The 21,935-nt window shown below is 41.5% G+C and overlaps 1 protein-coding gene across 9 annotated transcripts in view; it reads right to left on the bottom strand.

The window, feature by feature from the left end:
• ttll5 (tubulin tyrosine ligase-like family, member 5) overlaps positions 1-21,935 on the bottom strand; it is a 71,077-nt gene that overhangs the window by 25,956 nt on the left and 23,186 nt on the right. For 7 of the 9 annotated variants that reach the window (XM_089003660.1, XM_089003665.1, XM_089003666.1 and 4 more), the window contains exons 14-27: positions 21,515-21,576; positions 18,036-18,127; positions 16,001-16,093; positions 15,806-15,897; positions 15,322-15,384; positions 14,604-14,752; positions 14,040-14,295; positions 11,960-12,077; positions 11,387-11,533; positions 11,211-11,302; positions 10,981-11,129; positions 10,208-10,702; positions 8,890-9,077; positions 6,830-6,945 (exon numbers count right to left, since the gene is read on the bottom strand). In XM_089003660.1, the coding sequence (XP_088859786.1) occupies positions 6,830-6,945; positions 8,890-9,077; positions 10,208-10,702; positions 10,981-11,129; positions 11,211-11,302; positions 11,387-11,533; positions 11,960-12,077; positions 14,040-14,295; positions 14,604-14,752; positions 15,322-15,384; positions 15,806-15,897; positions 16,001-16,093; positions 18,036-18,127; positions 21,515-21,576 (2,112 nt within the window). The remainder of the gene's footprint in view (positions 1-6,829; positions 6,946-8,889; positions 9,078-10,207; positions 10,703-10,980; positions 11,130-11,210; positions 11,303-11,386; positions 11,534-11,959; positions 12,078-14,039; positions 14,296-14,603; positions 14,753-15,321; positions 15,385-15,805; positions 15,898-16,000; positions 16,094-18,035; positions 18,128-21,514; positions 21,577-21,935) is intronic. The other 2 variants (XM_089003663.1, XM_089003661.1) reach the window with 2 other exon arrangements.

The following is a 21,935-nucleotide window of genomic DNA, read 5'->3' as shown; positions in this document are numbered from 1 at the left end:
GTTTTACAGTATAACGGCAGGGAAATGCATAAAAATGGAGCAAGATTGGGACATACTGAAGGTTTGTTGTCATCCTAAAAAGTACCAAAAGTTTGAATGATCTAAGTGCAAGCATAAATAAACAGAGACAAGTAGTTCAATCTCGACTGCCTCACACAAACCAGTGAAAGACTTTAAATCCACTGAGGATTGAATCCAAGATATACATCACAGAGAGCGGACTACCACTACAACGAAGCAGGAAAATAAATCACAATCAAATTCTCTGTCCCCTGAATAGATTGTCCCTCATGGTTTGACTGCCTGCATTGTGATCCTGCTTCTATATCATGACAATAAACGCTTTTGAAAAGCCTAATCCATCACAGATAAGTAGCCCGTGCGTATGGTGTGTTGCGCTACTTTAGGCTGGCCCCAGCTAAATATAATGCCCTAAAGAGCACTATCGGAAGCAGTGAGGAGAGATTGGACTAAAATAGAGTGAAACTAGCCCAGTTTCGGAAATTAGATCCCAAAGGAGTCTTATTGGGGGATGGAGAGGGGATTCTTGAGAATTCCCCCAATTTGATTTTTCCACTCGCTTACTAACTCGCACGCATTCAAAATAGTCACAGTATCTTGAGATGAAAAAGTCAAGTACTGCAGTTCAATTAATTTTTGAATAACAATGTGTGATAGTTATCTTGTGTTACTCAAGTGAAATATATTCCGGCCGTTGTGTGGCCAAAAGAACAAAACACCACCCCCACACCCCATGGCCCCTCCTTCAATGCAGTTCTCAGATAACATAGTAGGACCTATTTTACAGTGTGAAGGTCAGCTCTTTTTTTAAACTCCTGGAAACAAAAGGCTGTCTGTGAACATGTCAAGGTCAGCGGCCAGCAGACAAAACAAGATCTGCAGCAGTCATGTCTTACATTGGATCACAGGTAGCTGCAGTGCGACTATTTTACTTGTGTATGGGTTGACAATTTTTTCATGTCCACTTCTAATTTTAGCTTCATCATCAAAATAGAGGAATAAAACAAAAAAAAAGGGTGCGGACGTTGGGGTAGGGGTTGGAGGGGGTGAGTGAAAAGAACAGCTCTTGCAAAATATCCAAGACTTCCTGCCTGACTCCCTGCTGTGCTCATGATGCTTCATAACACGCTGATATAAGTTTTGGTCAAACAATACGGCAGTGTCAGTTGAGCACATGTGATGCATTAATCTCACTTTGTGTGAATGTGGGAAAACGGACAGTGTGGGATGACGTGCCACAGCATCCCAGAGTTGAGCCTGGCCATGCCCTCCCCCCTGCACACACACACACACACACACACACACACACACACACACACACACACACACACACACACACACACACACACACACACACACACACTATATAGTGGTGCTTGCTTAAGAAAGTGCATCTTTTACTAATTTAAAAGACAAACTATTATTGACAACAATCATGAAGTGCCGCATGTAGTAACACAGCACGCTGAATAGCGTAAAACCACTCGCCCTCCCATTACAACATCTGGCTCTAATCAGTCGCGAAATAAAAACATCTTTTAAATTCAAAGGCGGAAAGACATCAAGCCAATTTTGTGGACATTTTGGTGAAAATGTTGAACTTCTTTTGATGGCAGACACAGTCTTTTTATTAGTCAGGTTTGTTAGTTCAGCAAACTGGTCGATATAAAATTCTCTGGAATGTCCCGACGATATTCAACCAACTCAAACAACATTGTGACAAAGCACTGAGGCAAACTAAAACTACCGCATGCACAAAGAGACAATAGTTTAGATGTATGTTTCTTGGGCGAGGGTGCGAACACAACAAGAGACGATCAAACTTCTTAACATTACACAGGGGAACAACCACTGTTCATTTAATATTACCATCATCTTTCTGGCCAACGATAATTGTCACATGTACAAAATAGAAGTAATAGAAGGTTAAGTTTGACATATTGGATAGTAGTTTGGTGTGGTTGCCTAAGAGCTTCAACAGGTACACAAAAAAACATTCCGCAGACCTATGAATAGAGGTCAAAAATTGTCTTTGCTGTGTCAAACCAAGGAGCTGGTGGTGGATTTCTGCAGGAAACAATCGTCACCTGCACCATTGAACATCCAGGGTTCGGACATTGAGAGGGTGACCTCCTACAAGTACCTGGGTGTTACTCTCAACAATAAACTGGACTGGACAACAAACACGGATGCCCTAATCAAAAAGGGACAGAGTCGCCTCTTCCTACTCAGGAAACTGAGGTCTTTTGGAGTTCAGGGGTCACTCCTAAAGACTTTCTATGACTCTGTGGTGGCATCAGCCATCCACTATGGCATTGTCTGCTGGTCAGGCAGCATCACCACCCGGGACAGAAAAAGACTGGAGCGCTTTGTCAAGCGGGCCAGTTCTGTCGTGGGCTGCTCGCTGGACTCTCTAGAGGAGGTGGGCAACAGACGGACGCTAGCTAAACTAAAAGCTATGACGGACAGTCCCTCCCACCCCCTCCTGCCCATCCTGACAGCTCTGGGTAGCTCCTTTAGCCAGAGACTATTGCACCCGCGCTGCAAGAAGGAGAGGTACCGCCGCTCGTTCCTACCGACTGCTGTCAGGCTTCACAATTCCCAATGATCACATGTTAAAAAAAACAAACAAACAAAAAAAACTGGACACTTGTAAATATGGGTTGTTGCAATATATCTAAATGCATTTCTTGATTCTGCACTATGTACAGTCTTGTTTATAGAACGGTTTTTGCACATCTACATTTGCACAGTATACAGTTGACATTTTTATTTTTGTTATGCTTAGAATATCTTGTTTTCTATCCTTTCACTCCCACCCCAACCCCATCCCTCTTCAATTGCTGCTGTGGACTGCAAATTTCCCCATTGCGGGACGAATAAAGGTATTCTGATTCTGATTCTGATTCTGATTCAAACACTTGCCGGAAATAGTCCGAAAGTTTACAGTGGTTGTAATGAGACAAGCAGAGTTGTTTCCCAGACAGCTGAAGGCCTTTGCTATAGAAGAAGCCACTGTTGTGAATGCTGATGCAGCATACCTGCTGGATCCTGGCAGCGGCACTTCAAAGACCCACAACTACTCTTTGGACCAGATCATAATTCACCCCTGTGGTTGCCTTAAGAGCCAGTGCACTTAACGGTTTCAGTATGTTTGGCACAAACCCCCCGGGCTGAGCATAGGGGGGGGGGGGATTCTGAGAGGCAAGGAGGCAAAATTATCCTAATATCTTGACTAATATCTGATTAAAGCTTATTCAGGGATGGCCTGAGTGAGTGGGAGGAGGCCAATGCAAAACCAACGATATTCAACGTGAACTATAATGAAAACATTGTGACTGACACACACAGAGTGTGGTGTGAATTGTCAAACAAAATTTTCACTGACCAAGTGTCAATATTTCTATTGGGAGATTCATAGAACTTGAGTTCCACAACAACAGCAACATATTATTTTACAGCTAACAGTAATGAAAATGGTTGTGGGGTCAGTCTATTCCCTAAGGGGTAGTTAGAACGATCTGTGAGGGAAGGCAGGAGTCAAAACAACAATCTCCTTGATTAACTAGCAGCCACTTGACCCCCTGAGTCATGTCATTAGAGCGGATTGCTTTGACTGGGGATCAAACCCAGGACATGAAAGCAGATGTGATGACCACCACTGCACGATAAAACCTTCCCAAAATGCCAAAAACACGCAAGGTTCTCTGGATGAGTTGTTGCATTGATATGCTCTTTTGAGATTTGATTTGTATATGACATGGAAGCCAAATAGAAGAACTTTCAAATGTTTTTTCATTTGATCAAATATAAAACCTCTCATTCGCTAAATGTTCCCATTCCCTCTGAGCTGGATGGTTTCAATATTATGACTGAAGTGTGTTGTATATCTGACATACTAAATAAATGTACAGTTAACTGCATTTAGTGATTCAAACTATATAAATCTCTATTTACAGCGTATTTAAATCTACACCTACTCAACAAAATGAAATATTGACTTGTGTTTTATCCTGTACGCCGATTCAACACAATTGGACAACAATGTGGCATTTTTACTACCTTAAAAAACTGAATACAACATGAAGTTGCGTTCTTATTCTTTTTTTTGGGTGGGGGCATGACAACCATTCTAATAAAAAAGTAACAGCAAGCTATCTCTAATAGTAAAACAAAACAAAAGAAAAATAAATGAAACTCATTCACGATGTGTGCAAATGAAATATTGTAAAAGGAAAGAGCCAAATATTCTTGGAATTCCCTTACAGCTCCAAAACTAAGGACGTGCTGGACAGGAAAAAACTGTCTGGATCGACCAAACTGATGAGGTTGAAAATTACTGGTGAATGGAATGGTCAACTCCTTTTCAGCATAGATTCAATGAGACAACATGAAATCATGTGCCCATCATTCGGGAACAGTAAAACATGATAACTGCCTGTCTGTCTATCCTTATTTAAGAAAAAAGAGGGCAGGAAGTCTGCTGACTTCCTGCACTTTACGTAATACTCTGGCAGCATTAAAGTGAGACAAAGACAATTTCGGATTAAGTGTTAATTGAAACTAGACTGGCCGCAGGGCGGTGTCCACTTCAAGATCATTGCCTTGGCATTTTTCAATCTACAAATCTATGTAAAACCACTGAGAGAGACTTGACGTGCTCTTGATTATGACCAAATACACTCATGGGCTCAAATAAGCACCAAGTGTTTGAAGTCAATCACACAAAAAAGTCCTGAGGACACCAATTTGGAGAAAGGGAACAATACTTGGTGCTTAAGTAGCTCCACCGTGTTGTTTTTCTCACAGGGACTGTGTACTTTAAAAAAAACTAAACAAATAAAAAAATATCATTCAATTTTTAACACTCAAATGAAACATTTCAGAGGTTGATGTCCTGCAAAATTAATTGGGTAAAAAAATCTGTATAAAGTCTGATGATAGATTTGTTTAGCTGTGCAATTACCATATGTTCCCGTGTATAAGGCGCACCGGAGTATAAGGCACACCCCGAATGAATCGTGGATTTGTAAACTTTTTCCATATACGTCTAAGGCGCTCCGGACTATAAGGCGCACCTTCAATAAATGAAGTGCAATAAATGAAGAGTTTTTTAAATATGATATATAAATCTAGAAAAGTTTTCCAAATACAGTAAAGTCTCGTTATATCGATATCGGATATATCGATAGTCCCGGTTATATCGATACTATTTCTATGCACGCACGGAGAAAATTACATGCAAACAGGGTCGGATATATCGATAGTCCCGGTTATATCGATATTTTTTCGGACAACCTTGAATATCGATATAACGAGACTTTACTGTATAAGGCACACCACTTTATAAGGCACTACTGTCGAAGATGGGGTTACGCACTATTTCTTGTACGGGGGCAAAAAGGAGTCGGCGGCTGCTGAAATTAGTTGCAAGACCTGTTGAGGCTCAATATTACTTCACATATAAGGTGTACCTGCATATAAGGCGCAGCGTCATCTTTTGAAGAAGATGAAAGTTTTTGGGTGCGCCTGATACATCGGAAAATACGGTAAGATGAATGAACAAGTGATATGAATCATCTCCAACTACTGTAAACAAATTTAAGATTATGATGATTTACAAACAAATTAGGCTTGACATACAATAATTGAGGGAAATGTAAAAATGACTGAGGGAAAAAAAGGTAATTCCATGGTGCACATACCAATATGCTAACCTCCGATCGATTATATATAAATTGACTGTAAAATCCCATATAGAACTCAATGATATGGTATTTGTTGTTCCAAATACTGTATTTTCCAGTATATAAGGCGCATCCAAAAGCATTGATGTTCTTCAAAAGACGACCCTTCGCCTTATACACAGGTGTGCCTTATATGTGAAGTAAAATACAGCCACAACTGGTCTTGCAACTACTGTCAGCAGCCATCGACTTACGTCGATCGCGATCTACTGGTCGATCACGAAGGTAGTACTGGTCGATCGCAGCGTGACAGTAAAAAAAACATTTGTCAGCCTATCAAACGTCCCGTCACTTGATTGACATACAGGGCAACCATTCAGAACTGAATTTTTACCTTTAAGTCGCCGTGCATGCGTAAACAACGGCGCTAAACGCAGCAAAATTTACAAGCTAGTCCGCGAATTACCTCAGATTTTAAGCCCTTGCTAAAACATATGGTGATCAAAATGAGTGAGAAAGCGGGTCCAAATACCGTTCCACCATGAATGATGAACATTTGGAAATGTGCTTGAGGCTGGCTGTCAGCAGCTACTGTCCGGACTATGCATCCCTGGTTGATTCAATTCAGTGCAAGTCATCAAAGTAAACTCAGGTAATTACAAAAAAATATTAATAGTTATTTATTATGTTATGTATATGTAGTTATTATGTGTGTTGTGCAATATTCGCTTATTCAGTTATGCAAGGTACATCAACATACATTGTACATACAAAGAATCCTTAAAACATTTGAAAATAATTATGTTTTGCATTTTTGTCGTGGGTAGGTCATTTTGACTTGGTAGTTTTTATAAGTAGCTCGTATGCTGAAAAAGTGTGAGCACCCCTGCCTTATACTAAGTATAAGGCATATATAGTATATGCCTTATACTAAGGAAAAAGTTTGAAAATACACCATTCTTTGGGGGTGCCCCTTATACTCCAGTGCACCTTAAACACCGGAAAATACAGTCATCAATAAAAGTTCCAATTAAAAATGACATCTAGCCAAATGTTCATGCGCAGTAGTGAAAATATCCTCACATAGTTAAGAGGCTTTGAGAGCATATCTTTGGACTTACTGGGTCCTGTTTTTAAGAGGATCAGTTGAGGGGTGGTCCAGCCCTGGATCAGATGGGGTCAGCATCTTTGGACTCTCTCCATTTAACATCCGGCTAGCCAGATTTACTCTTGTAAGCTGTGAAAGGAAGAGAGAAGTTTAAAACGTGCAATAATCCACAACTAATTATGTGTCATTTCTTCTATATTTACAAAACAAGTGAACTGCTGTCATTCCCCATGCTTTAGCTGCTCTCAAAGCAATATTAAAAGGTCATGTAAAATTTACACACAGCAAGTGGCCAACCTACTCTCTGCTCCGTACTAAATCCAGGTATGCCATTTCCCTCCCCTCTTTAAAAGGAGCAGATATCACAACCTGCTCGTGTCAAATCGGTCACTCTCCCCGGAAAACCTGAAACGGCAGCACATTACTTAATGTGTTGTTTATTTCTTTCACTCGCCTCCTTTGGCGCTAAAAGACGAAACATTGTGACGGTGCCAAATGTTTCTGGATTGTGGAAGCATGTCAGCTTTTTCACTACAACAAGCAGCACGTGTGGAAGCCTTTCACATTAACGTGGACTGGCTTATCATCACGCTGCCGCCACGGCCTCACTGTGCTCACATGGCCGATATTCAAGTTCATTACTCAAGCAAATGACTGACATCTTAGGGTAAGGCACACACAGTACACTTTTTGTCCCCCATGATAAATTGAGAGGTTCATAACAGAGCTAATTCTGCAAGGACTGGCCATCTAGCATATCAGAATGAGAATCATCTTTATTGGCCAAGTATGCTGAACACACAAGAAATTTGTCTCCGGTAGAACATGCTGCACTAGTATCATCATAAAAAAGACATGACAAATAAGTGTGGGGGACACTAGTATAGGCTAATCTAATCGAATCAAATCCAGCAGGATTTTCCGCGTTCTTGTCTTGATTCTTGCAGTGTGCAAGTCCTCGAGAGTGGGTAGGACGGTGCCAATGATTTTTTTCCGCCGTCCTAACTGTCCGTTGAAGTCGGATCTTGTCCATTTTTGTGGCGGCCTCGTGATGGAAGACCACAGGATTGATTTGATGAAGGATGTGGCAAGCCATGCTTTTGTGATATGTTGAGCGTATAAGGTGCAGCCAGATTATTTTTTAACTTCCATTTCTTTGTATAAAACCATCCATGAGAGTGAATAATCGTTCAGACGCAGTGGATATAAGGCAGTGTGTTTGAAGGATTTGTTCATGTTTACAACATTCTCCTTTTGCTTCAGCTAGTGATTTAATGATTTATAATCTGAGCCCCTAATAAGACTCAGCAGCACACAGGTCTGCTCTCCTTTGCAAAACAAATTGCTGCCATGTCCTCGACTCACTTCTCAAAGGGAAGACAGAAAACACCTTTCAGATCGACAGAATAATGCCAAAGCGGCTTAACTCCAGCCTGTGTGGTCTTGTGTCATCCAAAGAAACTCTTGACAGAAAACATCCACCGAAGCAGACAAGCAGGAGGAGGAAGAGGAGCCGGAGGGGGTTTGAGCAAAAACCGATGGGCTTAACGCACCAACCGAGTGGGATAATGTTAGGTGAGGAGGCTGATGTGAAGCGTTGCTTCGTCACATTCCTGTATTTATATGCATGTATTACCACAAAATAGCAGCTTGTTGAGTATCAACAGAAATCACTCCCCCATGCTGCATCTGATAATGAGACCTCACACTGAGCTCCACTCAGCCAGTTTGAAACCCTGAACCAGAAGCCACCCTTGCAAAAAGCCAGTCGACAGGCTACCAAGAGGGAGGAAAGTTCGCTGCTCCTGGCTGCAGACCCTACGGCTCCGACAGGTCTGCTGGAGGACTGAACAACTAGATGACGCCGGTCAGCAGGGGGTCAGGAAAGAATTAAACATTGCCCAAGAGAAATAGAAAAGACCTCACAGAGAGAGAACCTCCTGCAAAACGGGCCACATTTGTCTTCTATCCATGAAACACTGTTTATTAACCCAACATACTGTACATTCTTATTTGAACATGGTCTCGTCCCAGGTGCGACCACTTTGTTAAGAAAGTTGCAAGTGAACTCACATGTCGTGTCAGGAGGTTGATGTGACTGGAGCCAGCAGTGTTGCGAGCAACCTGCTTGTCTGCCAGCTTCTGGAGGGCTGAGATGAAGGCCTGCTGCTTGGATTGGGCCTGGACAGTAAGGGAGTTGAACTCCCTAAAGCCTCCCTCAAAGTTTGACTTCAGCTTACTGGAAGTGTACATTTTGGACACTGCAAAGCAGACAGAAGAAAAGTGTGAGGATGGAAGAATTGAGGAAAAACAGGCCCTCAGTGGAGCTGAAAAATGAACAGAAGCAGCTTGTGTTTCTGTGCATGTCGGTCTGTGGACATGTTAGCAATCGGGCTACTTTCTGCTTTATAAAAATTGACATGAAAAAAAATATAATGCATTTTTTATTTTGCCCTTCTGGCGCAGGTGTGGTCACCAGCAGAGAATACATTTCTCAAAAAGAAAAACGTGTTGATAGAGAAAGAGACAGACAGAAAGAGAGAGAGAGAGAGAGAGAGAGAGAGAGAGAGAGAGAGAGAGAGAGAGAGAGAGAGAGAGAGAGAGAGGGGTTCACATATGTTAACTCATTCACTGCCAGTCTGAAATTTATTCAGGAATTGAAAAGCATGACGTGGAGCACCATTCCCAAATGTGTTCAGGTTTTGGGTTTTCCTGCAGGAGGGTGCCCATAAAGCGCTGGTCAGACCTCTGGCAATGTTTTTTCCCTTCCATTTTCCTTTTTTTTTTTACTGGCGCCCCCACTTGCATCTCATATTACTTCATACCCATATAATTTAGGAATTAACTTTTTTTTCTGATGAAAGAAGAGAGTCTATGGTTTCTTACGCTGTATTGAATATATTGTATATGTCTTGAAGGGAAAAGCCGAAAGGAAAAGATGAAGTCCCAAAATTCAATATCCAGCGGGTCCTGCAATTTGAGTGAAAATGACAAAAACCCTGGCACTGGAGTGGACACATTTTTGCACGTCGGGCAGTGTATGAGTTAAAAGCCTTCAAATGTCATTGCAGGACCTGAAAAGTATTGACATGGTTCAACCAGACAGCAAATCAAGCTCCCCCCAGAACCTGTGGAGTAAGATCAAGTGGAAAGTGCAGATGAGAGGTTGCTGGATGAGTCAGAAAGATTGTGCAAAAAGGAATATTGAAGATCCCTCTTTCTGTTTTCTCCCATTTTGTGAAACATTAGAGGAGACAATTAGATGCTGTTTTGTTGGTAAGGAGTGGTTGTGCAAGGAATTAACGTAATAATTTGATGTTAATAGACAATTGCTTGAGATTTTTTTTCTTATTGAACAAATTTACTTTAGCATGTGGACATAAGTGTTTACCTTGCCCTGCAGATGCTGGTCGGAGCTTCTGGCTATATATGTGAAGTGCGCTGGCGATGGAAGATGCTGCTCCAGAGCTTGATGAGAGCGCTGTGGAAGACGGGATCCTCCAGAGAAGCTGGGTCGGGGGTGAGGGGTAAACTGGAGTGTCGCCAGGTGTCTCCGTCTGGCGGAATTGAGACTTTGCCAATGATTGAGCATAGGATGGAGGCTGCGGGGGAACTGACAAAGGTGGAGGACGATGACGAGGCAAGGACAAAGGGCTGATGGAGCAGCTCGGTTGATTAATACGGGCGAAGTCTGAAGTCACAGGAACGCCCGAGCGGCGTTGGGAAGAATGGGCTTGTGGATGGATTTTTGCATGTCCAAATCCGGTCATCTGGCCTTCAACCCAAGGTTGGTTTTCGGTGGCCTTGCTGTCTGTGTCACTGTTGACTTGTCCTGTGGAGGGCGTTGATTCTGACGAGTTGGAATCCTCTTTGGTTAAAGTCAGGGCTGTTTAAAAGAAGAAACAACCCAGAGCTCCTTTATCACCAGTAAGCCATTCCATGGCTCTGACACATTTGTTTTCTCCAAATGAGATCGACTCCTTTGAAAGTGACCCTCGCTTCACCCTGGATGACTCAATCTTTTTCCCTTTATTTGGGGGGGGGGGGGGGGGGGGGTTACAGTTTCAAACAGCAAAAATCCTGTTTACTGTGCTTGAGTGATAAAATATTAAACATAAACCAGACCAAGTGTAAGAGAAGCATGAAAAAAAGGATTGGACTCACTTTTGTGAGTCTCGCATTTGCCTGGCTCTTTGAAGGCATGAATTTCATGAAAGGCTTTTTTCACACGCCTGACTTTCGTACCGAGGAAGACGGTGGCAGATTTATTTTTCTGTGTGTAGAACGTCAGTACTTCCTCCAGATCGCTTTCACTGATAAAAAAAGGGAGAGAGGGAGATCCTGATTGCAATCGCTCCACAGAACACTGCAAGAAGGCTTGCCATTTGTCTAACCTCGCATTTGTGATGAAGTCATGAAACACACTGGCAGCGACACATTTCTCCTCTGTACTGTTCTGCTGTTTTTTCACTATATGCGCAGTTTCCTAAAAAGATAAGCAAGTACAACAGAAAAGAAATGGTACAAGGACGTCTGTGTTTCTGTGAAATGACACTCTGGGAATAGGCACCTTTTCGTAAGACTGGATAAACTCTCCGAGTTGGTGGGACAGGATGCGTCTGCGGTCTTGGACTGGTAGCTGGTGACTGGGCAAAACCACATTAACGTCTTGCTGGAGGTTACTGGCAGCCCTTTTCAGGAAGCGAACTACAAGCTCCTGTGCACGAGGGCACGCACACCAATACACACACACACACACACACACACACGAGACACACGGCAAATATTATGAATGAGTATCAATACAGTTTAAAAATCACTGTCGGGGATAGTCTTACAAATCAGACAAACATCACAAGGATGTTCCTAAAAGCCCTGAGGTTGCTGCTGATGAAGATAATGATGATACATGACATAATTCCAATTCACCAGCATAACTTTCCAATAAGGCAAATTTCTTGAGAGGCCCCATTTTCCTCCATGCCTTCAATTTAACCACAGCCAGGGTACAAATGAGTAATAATAAGGGGAAATCTGGCATATAATGTTGATACATCAATAGAAGACAATGTTCCGTCCAGGGTACTGTATGACACTCTTGTTCATTGAGGTTCCACGACTGAGATGTTTTGAATTGTTGTACCATTTGGTCATTGTCCTTGTCTGCCCAAGCTGGAATGCCTTTGACCCTGCTCTCTGCCAAAAGTCTTTGTTGAACCCGCTGCAGGTAACAGGAAAAGGTCATCCGGGCCTGCACTTTACTGGGGAAGAGATAAAAGATGGAAATTAATTGCATTTTCGCATTAAAATCTCTGAAGTTTCCAATAAGATTTTGTCCATCGGGTCAAATCTAACAAAGTTATTGGATCAAATGTGTCAGTCATTAAAACAACATAATGGGAACTCGTACCAATATGCTCTCATGTTGAACAAATACAATTGAACAAAGACAGTCAAAACATGTGTCTGTAGTTAATATCTTCATTGTTTTAAGCTTGAAGGGATCAAAAAGGTGGATAACCAACGTTTCATATACAGTATATAGACAGATAGACTGACCGATGGATGGACGAATGAATGAATGAATGGATGGATGGATGGATGGATGGATGGATGGATGGATGGATGGATGGATTTTTGTTTTCAGTCAAATCAGGAATCTCATCAGACTCAAAGGTTATCTAATCTCACCTCATCTCAAATAATCCACATCAGTCAGGCCCGCAAACAACCATCCTTACATCGATGAGAAGGTTTCTTCAGCCGTCATCTGTACAAATTTGAAGGTTTCGGACGTTTCGCCTCCTATCCAAGAGGCTTCGTCAGCGAACTCAAGTTTGCTGTTTAGTTCGCTGACGAAGCCTCTTGGATAGGAGGCGAAACGTCCGAAACCTTCAAATTTGTACAGATGACGGCTGAAGAAACCTTCTCATCGATGGACCACTCCTGTACGACTGAGAGTTTACACAAACCATCCTTACACTTAAGTGTGAAAAGAATACCAGATTTTCCAGAATGAATAAAATATATTACAACTTTTTGCATATAGTATAAGGGGCACTGGGTTATAAAGTACACCTTCAGTGAATGACATATTTTAAAACTTTTCCATATATAAGATACACTGCATTATAAGGTACACCTTCAATAAATGACATGTTTAAAAACATTTTCCATATCTAAAGCGCACTGGATTATAAGGCGCACGGTCTGCTTTTGAAAACATGTAAGGCTATTAAGTATGCCTTATAGTGCGTAAAATACATTAGTTAAAATGTTGAATGGGAAAATTAAATACCCTATTTTCCAGTGTATAGGGTGCACCGTATAAGGTGCACACCAATGAATGTTGTATTGTACAACTTTTTCCATATATAAGACACAGTGGAGTATAAGGCACACATTAAAATGAATGAGAAAAGTTTTCCAAATATAATGTATAAATAGTTGCGTTAAATTCATACTGTCTACTTGTTATCTAATTTACAACAGATTATTTTCTTACAGACAGTGGGGGGTGTGACTTGCCTGTCAGATCTGATAGGTAGATCACACCCTCATAGTAACATCAGCTGAAAAAGGCGCGTCACAACAACATCCGTGACACTCTGACGAAGGCGGAAGTATACGCTGAAAGATGTAAGGTAATTGAACACCTAAAAAGCCACTGTCTGTAAGAAAAGAATCTGTTATAAATTAGATAATATGTAAATATATAAAAGCTTTCCATATATAAGACACACCACACTTACAGTAGAGGATTGGGTTACACATGACATCTTCTCCAGGGGGGAAATGGACTAAGGAGCTGCTGAGAGTAGTTGCGAGACCTGTTGTCGCTCAATATTACTTCACATATGTCAAGGCTTTTGGGTGCGCCTTATACACTGAAAAATACGGTATATATATAAAAAACAAAAGTTATGATTGAGTTGTTTCTGTACATACCAAAAGTGTAAAATGTGAGCAATGAGCCAACAGATCCAAGTAAGTGGACACTCAACATTAGTGGGGTCATCAACTCTGCTCTTTTCCTGTGGTGCGCCAAAAATAGCCCAATCTAAACATAAGCCTGCACGTAAATATCGTGCCAAGTTATGCTCATCTCCTTTGTTGGGCGCAAATATTACCTTCATGTCAAATTGCAAGGAGACTAGCGTGAGAAAGTAAAGTGAGGGAGAAAGATGAAGGAGCGTAATCTGCCACCTGGAACACACACTGACCTGATGTCCCACCCCTGCTGGAGGAAGTGAAGCAGGTTGACACTGGGCCTGCCCTTGCGTGTTGCTGCCTGCGAGCTGGATAGAGTGTCCCCATGAGAGCTCTGCGCCGATGAAGCCACTTGTTTTCTTTGCTCTGCTACCAAAACCTTGAGTGAGACTGGCGTGAGACTATGTTTCGTCTCCTCTCTCTTCTCCCCGATGCAGTCCTCTCCCACCAGGCTATTGCTCTCCATCAGGGAGGCCTTGGATTCCTTCCCTGAGGCACGCAGCATTGCAAGGGGAAGACATGTCAGTTGCATCACCAAACTTTTGACAAAACCGCGCGCACGCACACACACACACACACACACGCACACGCACACACACACACACACGCACACACACGCACTCAAAATGGGCTTTTTTTTGTTTTTGCTGCAATGACATCAACTCATACCCAGCCACATTTGTCTAACCTTAGTGTGACACATGGGATTTTTAAAAGTTTTTTGGGAACCAAAAGTGAACTCCAGCCCACAGTTAGAGTGAAGTTTTCTGAGCTGAAGTAGCATACATCAGGCCTACCCCATTTTTTCTTTCCAGAAGCAGAGCGATGACTCAGGTGGTGTCGTCTCCTCTTACGAGCCTCCAGAGACGGCAGCTTCCTCTCGTACTGGACGGCGTGGTAGCCATCAAGTGTGTCCATCTGCAGCTGCGCATTCCCGCACGCATTCCTTTGAGACAGAAGAAGACATGTCAACACAACCGTGGTGACAACAAAAATACCAATGATTTATATGGAAATTAGCATTTCCAAAAAGACATTGCAAAGCAAACTCTGAGAAAGATTAGTAAAGTTTGAGTCGTTTTTCCAGATGGTGACATGACTGACAGTGATGGTCCAGAGGACAAAGGATAAATGTTAAATAACAGTCACTGAGGCATTAAAGCATTGAACGAACTCAAAGGGGAGACTCTTTCAGTTGATGTTTGTAAAAATCTTTTGACACTGCCAATAAATTGACGCCATACGGACAAAAAAGGCCAATGATTGAAAGAACGTTGCAATTTTTGCAACACATTTAATCAATGTTGTTCGACAGTCTCTCTCTTCCCGCATTCCCAACCGATGCCACATAGACAGTGGGCATATTGGAAAAGTTGAGCGCACACCCTCTTCTCAGCTGTTCCTCTCACCTACCCGAGTGAAAGACAAAACAAACTCCATACTGGAATCCAACTGCTTCCATAAACTGAAGGAGAGATCCAGCCCCCGGATCCTGACCACAATGGAAATGCTTACCTTCCATGGAAAAGTCTGTTTGCTAACATCGAGTTCAATGATGTCTTGGACTCCAGATATCCACTAAGAAATGGGAGATAATAGGTAAATATGAATGATCTTAAAAAGCAAATGAATTTTAATAAGGTAAAATAGGCAGAGGAGTAGAACATGCTGCAAAACACATGTCGAGAAATATCCATTAGCCACATATCTAATAAAGAGGTAACCCCCCCCCCCCCCCCCCCCGATGACAAGATTAACTGTCAGCATAAAAATGGATTTCCTCTTCTAATAAAGGCTTTGATGGCATTTAAACAAAGCATTGGCGTGGGGGGGGTCCCTTTTGAAATATGTTGCAAGGTCTACTTTAAGGCAGTAATTTGAGCCTACTCATCTGAGAAAAGTATAATAACGACTAACATCATGGACAGACGGGGATGTTGGAATTATAAATAATCAGTCTCCAGCCCCAACTGCATCCCTCCAACATGGCTCATCTTACCCATAGAGCTCCCATGTGTCTTCAGTGGGGAATATTCGAATGAAACCTCCTCTCCTCTCATATTCCTCCCTTGTCCTCCTCAGAACTTTGATCTAACAGTGAAACGAAACAAAACACATGTTTTAAGACATGCAGGTCTTCCGAAAAAGCTGCCTGAAGATAAAACGTAACACGCAGCACACGACAAGGCTGTACCTGCTCAGCAGTCAAGCTCAAAACATTGTCTCCGTCTGGCTTGTTTTTTAACTCCACTGTTTCACTGTTAGTAGCTGCTGGGGACCTCTGCCACTACACAACCAAGGGAAGAGGAAACACCAATAATAATAATAATAATAATAATAATAATAATAATAATAATAATAATAATAATAATAATACATTTCATTTATAAGCACCTTTCAAAACTCTCAAGGTCACTTAACACTACTACTACTACTAATAATAATAATAATAATAATAATAATAATAATAATAGTAATAATAAAAAAATAAATGAAAAGCACCTTTCAAAATTCTCAAGGACACTTTCCAATAATTACAATATCAATTCTGCGCGGGATTACAAATGAATACAAATACATTGTACTCATACATATTTTCCCCCCAAAATGTTGTTGCCTTCTCTTAATTCATTCACTTTTCTTAACTTATTAACTCATTTCTTTCTGCCGCTGCTCACGCACAGAAAAACTACTGTGAAGTGACCTTGAGAGTTTTGAAAGGCGCTTATAAATGAAACGTAATATTATTAAAAACAAAAACTGAGAGCGTGAGAGACAGAGAGAGAGAGAGAGAGACAGAGAGAGAGAGAAGAGAGAGACAGAGAGAGAGAGAGAGAGAGAAAGAGAGACAGAGAGAGAGAAAGAGAGAGAGAAAGAGAGAGATAGAAGGGTTAACATTTGTTATCTCATTTACTGCCATTCATTACTGCCATTCACAACTTTATTCGGGAATTGAAAACGTGACGTAAAGCGCCATCCCTGCAACTTTTTTTCGGGTTTTGTTTTTTCATGCTGGGATGCCGATAAGGCGGGGGCCATGGCCTCTGGCAATATTTTTTCCTTTTCACAAGGGGGCAGCATTTCCCTTTTCCATGTTAGCGCTTTGTTCCAACTTCACCTGTACTTATAGCTCTATATGAACCAATATGTATTTATTGCATTGTATTTTGGACAGCCAGCCTCATTTCAAGCTCATATAACTCCAGACCAATATAATTTAGCAATTAACTCTTTTTTTCTGAAGAAAGAAGAGAGTCTGAAGTTTCTAAGGCTATAAAAAATTGTCCTAAAACTCAATATTCTGTGGGTCCTGGAATTCAAATGATAATGGCAAAAACCCTGGCACTGGGGTGGACACATTTTTGCACATGTCTGGCAGTGAATGAGTTAACATGTATGACCAAGCATGATTTACAGCTTTGGCAAGAAAGTTGGAGTGAAGATCAGGACCGCTGAACAGCACCCCAAATGAATCGCATTCAGAGGATGTCATCTAAATAGCAATAGGATTAGTTTTAATTCATCTGACGTGACTGGGCGTGGAAAGGCAGCCAAGAAGTGAAAGGGCCTCAGCGCTCAATAAAAAGCGCAACTGTTTCTCCAATCAAAGTAAAGGAAGACGACGTATTCTCTCAAGGCGGTCAGAGGTCTTCAACAACCTCTGTGACAAGTCTGAGTTACAATCGGGCTTTTGGGTTCGTCACAGTGAGTCTATAAAGAAAAGTTCAAATCTTTTTAGCCAAGTGGTACTTTGTTGTATTTCAAACAGTGACTTATGCGGGCCACTTTACTAATGTAATGAGAAATCTCCTAAAATGCTGCATTAGAAAGCCACGCTGGCCATTATTCTGTCAGAGTGAATAACGGTAAAAGAAACATAATCAAATCAAGAAAAGGGCAAAAGCAATTTCTTACCGGTAAGGCAGGAAACGTCAAGGAAGTGCAAAGGGATAGAAGTAAAGGGAATTAAAATTGATGGGGGAGGAAAAGAAAATATAAAGTGGCTGTGGGCGCAGTAAAAGCAACAGGTGGACAAAGTCAATCATGGGAGGACGTCAGAAACACTGACATGGCGTGACATTCACATTTCATCATGGCACCACGAAACAGTTATTGTGTGTGCACGCACTCGCAGGAATAAAGTGCGTGTGATGCATAACATGATTGGTGAAAGTGAAAGTATGACTCAGTGCCCTCGTGCGCCGTTCGATTAAAATGTACCTCGGTACCTGTATTCTTTGGGAAGTCTGTTTAAGCCCAGGGTCCAGAATGACTCGCTCCGACCGTGGCTTCCTCATCATGGGGTCCTGACACACCAAGCCTTTAGTGATAAAAAAGGGCTGTTACATAACAATGGCATTGTATCCCTATTTGATTTATGCTTTATTTCATCTTGGCTTTTATTTTTGCTACTAAGACACATTCAAAACAGTTTGTTAAATGCAAACCAACAGTAAATCTTGAGTTTCCATCAAGGAAAAGGTTTCTTCAGCAGTCATCTGTACTTCTTTGAAGGTGTGGGACGTTTCGCTCCTCATCTGATGAGCTTCATCAGCGAACTAAAGTTGTGCTGATAACACTGGCTCTGTATCCCGTGCTTAGACCGTACTTACAAGAAATATTAGGCCGACACCACGTGGGCTCAGTCATGCTAATGAGGGAAATAATAGCTCGGGATAGGTGAATCCAGAGTCAGAGACTATAGACCAGGGGTGCTCATTACGTCGATCGCGATCTACCGGTCGATCGCGGAGGTAGTACTGGTCGATCGCAGCGTGTCAGTAAAAAAAAAACATTTGTCAGCCTATCAAACGTCCCGTCACTTGATTGACATACAGGGCAACCATTCAGATGACAACTGAATTTTTACCTTTAAGTCGCCGTGCATGCGTAAACAACGGCGCTAAACGCAGCAAAATTTACAAGCTAGTCAGCGAATTACCATACTCCTTGTTCAGAGACTTTAAAAATAAGGCAGAGATATTATCTTCAAAATATTATCAATCAAAGCTCTGCAGCTGTCAAGACATACAGTTACACGGCGCTGTGGAGCCACGGCTGAGGATTTAACCCAGCAAATGTGGAAAGACATCGGAGATTGTGAGTGTTCTCACTGCTGAAGTCCAGGGCTCTTGGACAGTTCTGTAACTTACTACTCACACAGGAAAAGTACCCCAACATGAGGAAATGTGCTACCTCCTCGCCTGCATTATTCGGCTCCACTTATTTATGTGATTCAGCCTTTTCCTACATGAAGATCATTGCATTATTCGGCTCCACTCATTTTTGTGAGTCAGCCTTTTCCTACATGAAGATCATTAAGTCCAAATACCGTTCCACCATGACTGATGAACATTTGGAAATGTGCTTGAGGCTGGCTGTCAGCAGCTACTGTCCGGACTATGCATCCCTGGCTGATTCAATTCAGTGCAAGTCATCAAAGTAAACTCAGGTAATTACAAAAAAAATTAATGGTTATTTATTATGTTATGTATATGTAGTTATTATGTGTGTTGTGCAATATTGGCTTATTCAGTTATGCAAGGTACATCAACATACATTGTACATACAAAGAATCCTTAAAACATTTGAAAATAATTATGTTTTGCATTTTTGTCGTGGGTAGATCATTTTGACTTGGTTGTTTTTATGAGTAGCTCGTATGCTGAAAAAGTGTGAGCACCCCTGCTATAGACTATAGAGGTAATCAGGGTGGAGAGGTAATCAGATTGGCTAATGAGGTGAAACCAGAGTCAGGGATAGACAATAGAAGTAATCAGATTGGTTTCAGGGAGTGGTCCACTATTCCCCCAACCTTAGAGCATGGACCTATCAGAGCAGGGGTCTGGCACGCCCACCTCTGTCCATTAGGGATAAAGGGCCAGGGTTACCAGCACAACTTTACTTCGCTGACATAGCTCTTCGGATGAGGAGCGAAACATCTGACACCTTCAAAGAAGTACAGATGACGGCTGAAGAAACCTTTTCCTTTAGGCCCTTTGTCAAACGTCTTTGAAATTGAGTTTTTAAATGTAACAAACGGAGTATTTTCTGGGGCTATTTCTAAATGAAAAAAAATAACGAGTCTTCTTAACTTTTATAAAATGGGTTGTGACTTTGCCAGACGAGGAACATGCGGTTCCCAGGGTGACAACGGAGGGAGGACCATTGCTTGACAGTGTCCTACAAAACGCTGATTAGTCCAACACATTTAGGTGCCAAAGTGCCGCGAGCTAAACAAAGGCAGAGCATGAATGCTAATGGAATGTAGTTACTAATTACACATCTGAAAGGTAACCTGAGGATGTATTTTCAGCCAGAATTGATTGGGATTATTTGGTACGTACATCATAAACGTGTTATGTTTTACAAGCCACTACTGATTTTCACTTGGCTTGGTGAAATGTCTCATTCCAAGACACGAGACAAGATGATTCCATCCCTTCATTACTGACCCGATTTCATTGCTTGAAGGCACAGCACCGTTGACTCATACATTTGTACTGGAATACACGAGTGCAAAGGAATTTTTCGCTCAAATATGATTAGCAGAGTACCACAGACATATTAAACAGATGGGTTTGATTGACACATACTAAGAGGTAGGCTCACATTGTACCACTTTGTTCGAAGCCAACAACATTCCCTAAAATGATGATCATGAGCTTTCAGATTGTCTGTGTCTGTATAGGTTGTGGTTGGGGGAGGAAACATCTTGTTCAAACACATTTATGCCTTGTTTATGCCACTTCGGGGTACTATTTGTGATGTCTACATGCTTAATGCTTACGATTCATTCTGTTCTATTTTTTTAGGGAGATCCAGCTTGTCACGACACACGATAGTGAGACGATCTGTGCACAACATACCACAAACCCCACTGTAGTTATCAACAATTAACAGAGTTTGGTTAGCAAATGGTCAGAAATGTGTCAGTGCATATAAGATATGGCAGTCGTATTTTATTAAAAAGAAAATGTTGCATATGGTAAAGGGCAAACACTCAATGACAAGCAAAGCACCAATGACTTCATCTCACAAAGGATCAACATCAATTTGATACATTGGCACTTTTTACAGACAATTCTCCACTGACGCTGGCGCCTCAGTGAAGCTTATGCTTGTGGTTTTGAGTGAAAGCGTCTCAAGAACGATTGATTGATTTCCATGAAATCGCCGCTTGTCTTACTGAGAGTGATTATCATTAAGCCATTATCTTTATTTGTGATCTCTTGACATGTTTGCTGGCAACATTTTTGGTTCCAGTCCACAGAATTGACAACATACCCATCACTGCAGCTGTACTTTGTGTTTTGTGCTGTTTGGCAAATACAAATAAACAGCCAAGATGACGTTTTTTGGAACACATGAGGTTGTATTACAAGCTGTGGAAGAGGAATTCAATCAATCACCAGCGATCAACACAATTGTAAGTGCAAAGTTTTTGCTTACAAGGTACTCAAATAATTAATAATAATAATAATAATAATAATAATAATAATAATAATAATAATAATAATAATTTGTGCAATCAACAAGCTCTCACGCGAATGCCCTGTAGTAAAATATTATTAAATTCGAGCTCAAGTCACACAACAACGTCTCCTCCAGTTGCATGGCATACAGCATGCCATGAATGTTCGTCATAAGAATAAACACAAGTAATCGCTTACATTTAAATTTCAAAACTGGTTTCGAGTACACTGACCCACAAGCGAGAGCATATCTGCAATCATGCTGGCCTTTATCTTCAAATCCAATGGGGCATCACTGCAAGTAAATGCAAATTACACAATTCAATGAAGTCCAAAATCAAGGTCTCATATTTTGGCAAAATAGCATTACAGTTGCATGCCTCACAAATACAATACAGACGCTCCACACCTTACGAACGTGATATGTGCCGAGTGGTCGTTTGTAAGTTGAAATGTGGTCGGAACTTGCTTCAGTGCTATATTTTGTGTGGAATGTATGTTTAAGTCAAACACTGAATGGGGAAGAATAAAACATATACGCTCTAACAGTCGTAAAATGAATTCACACCTACTGTAGTACGAGGACATATATCCTTTGTGAGCCATTACAGAAGCTGCTGTAATTACGTGCCAGCAGCCATTACTTTTTGTGAT

This window comes from Hippocampus bargibanti, linkage group LG09 (genome assembly GCF_051943395.1).
Source record: "Hippocampus bargibanti isolate YZ-2025 linkage group LG09, ASM5194339v1, whole genome shotgun sequence".
Lineage (NCBI taxonomy): Eukaryota > Metazoa > Chordata > Actinopteri > Syngnathiformes > Syngnathidae > Hippocampus > Hippocampus bargibanti.
This window is presented reverse-complemented; position numbering and strand designations above follow the sequence as displayed.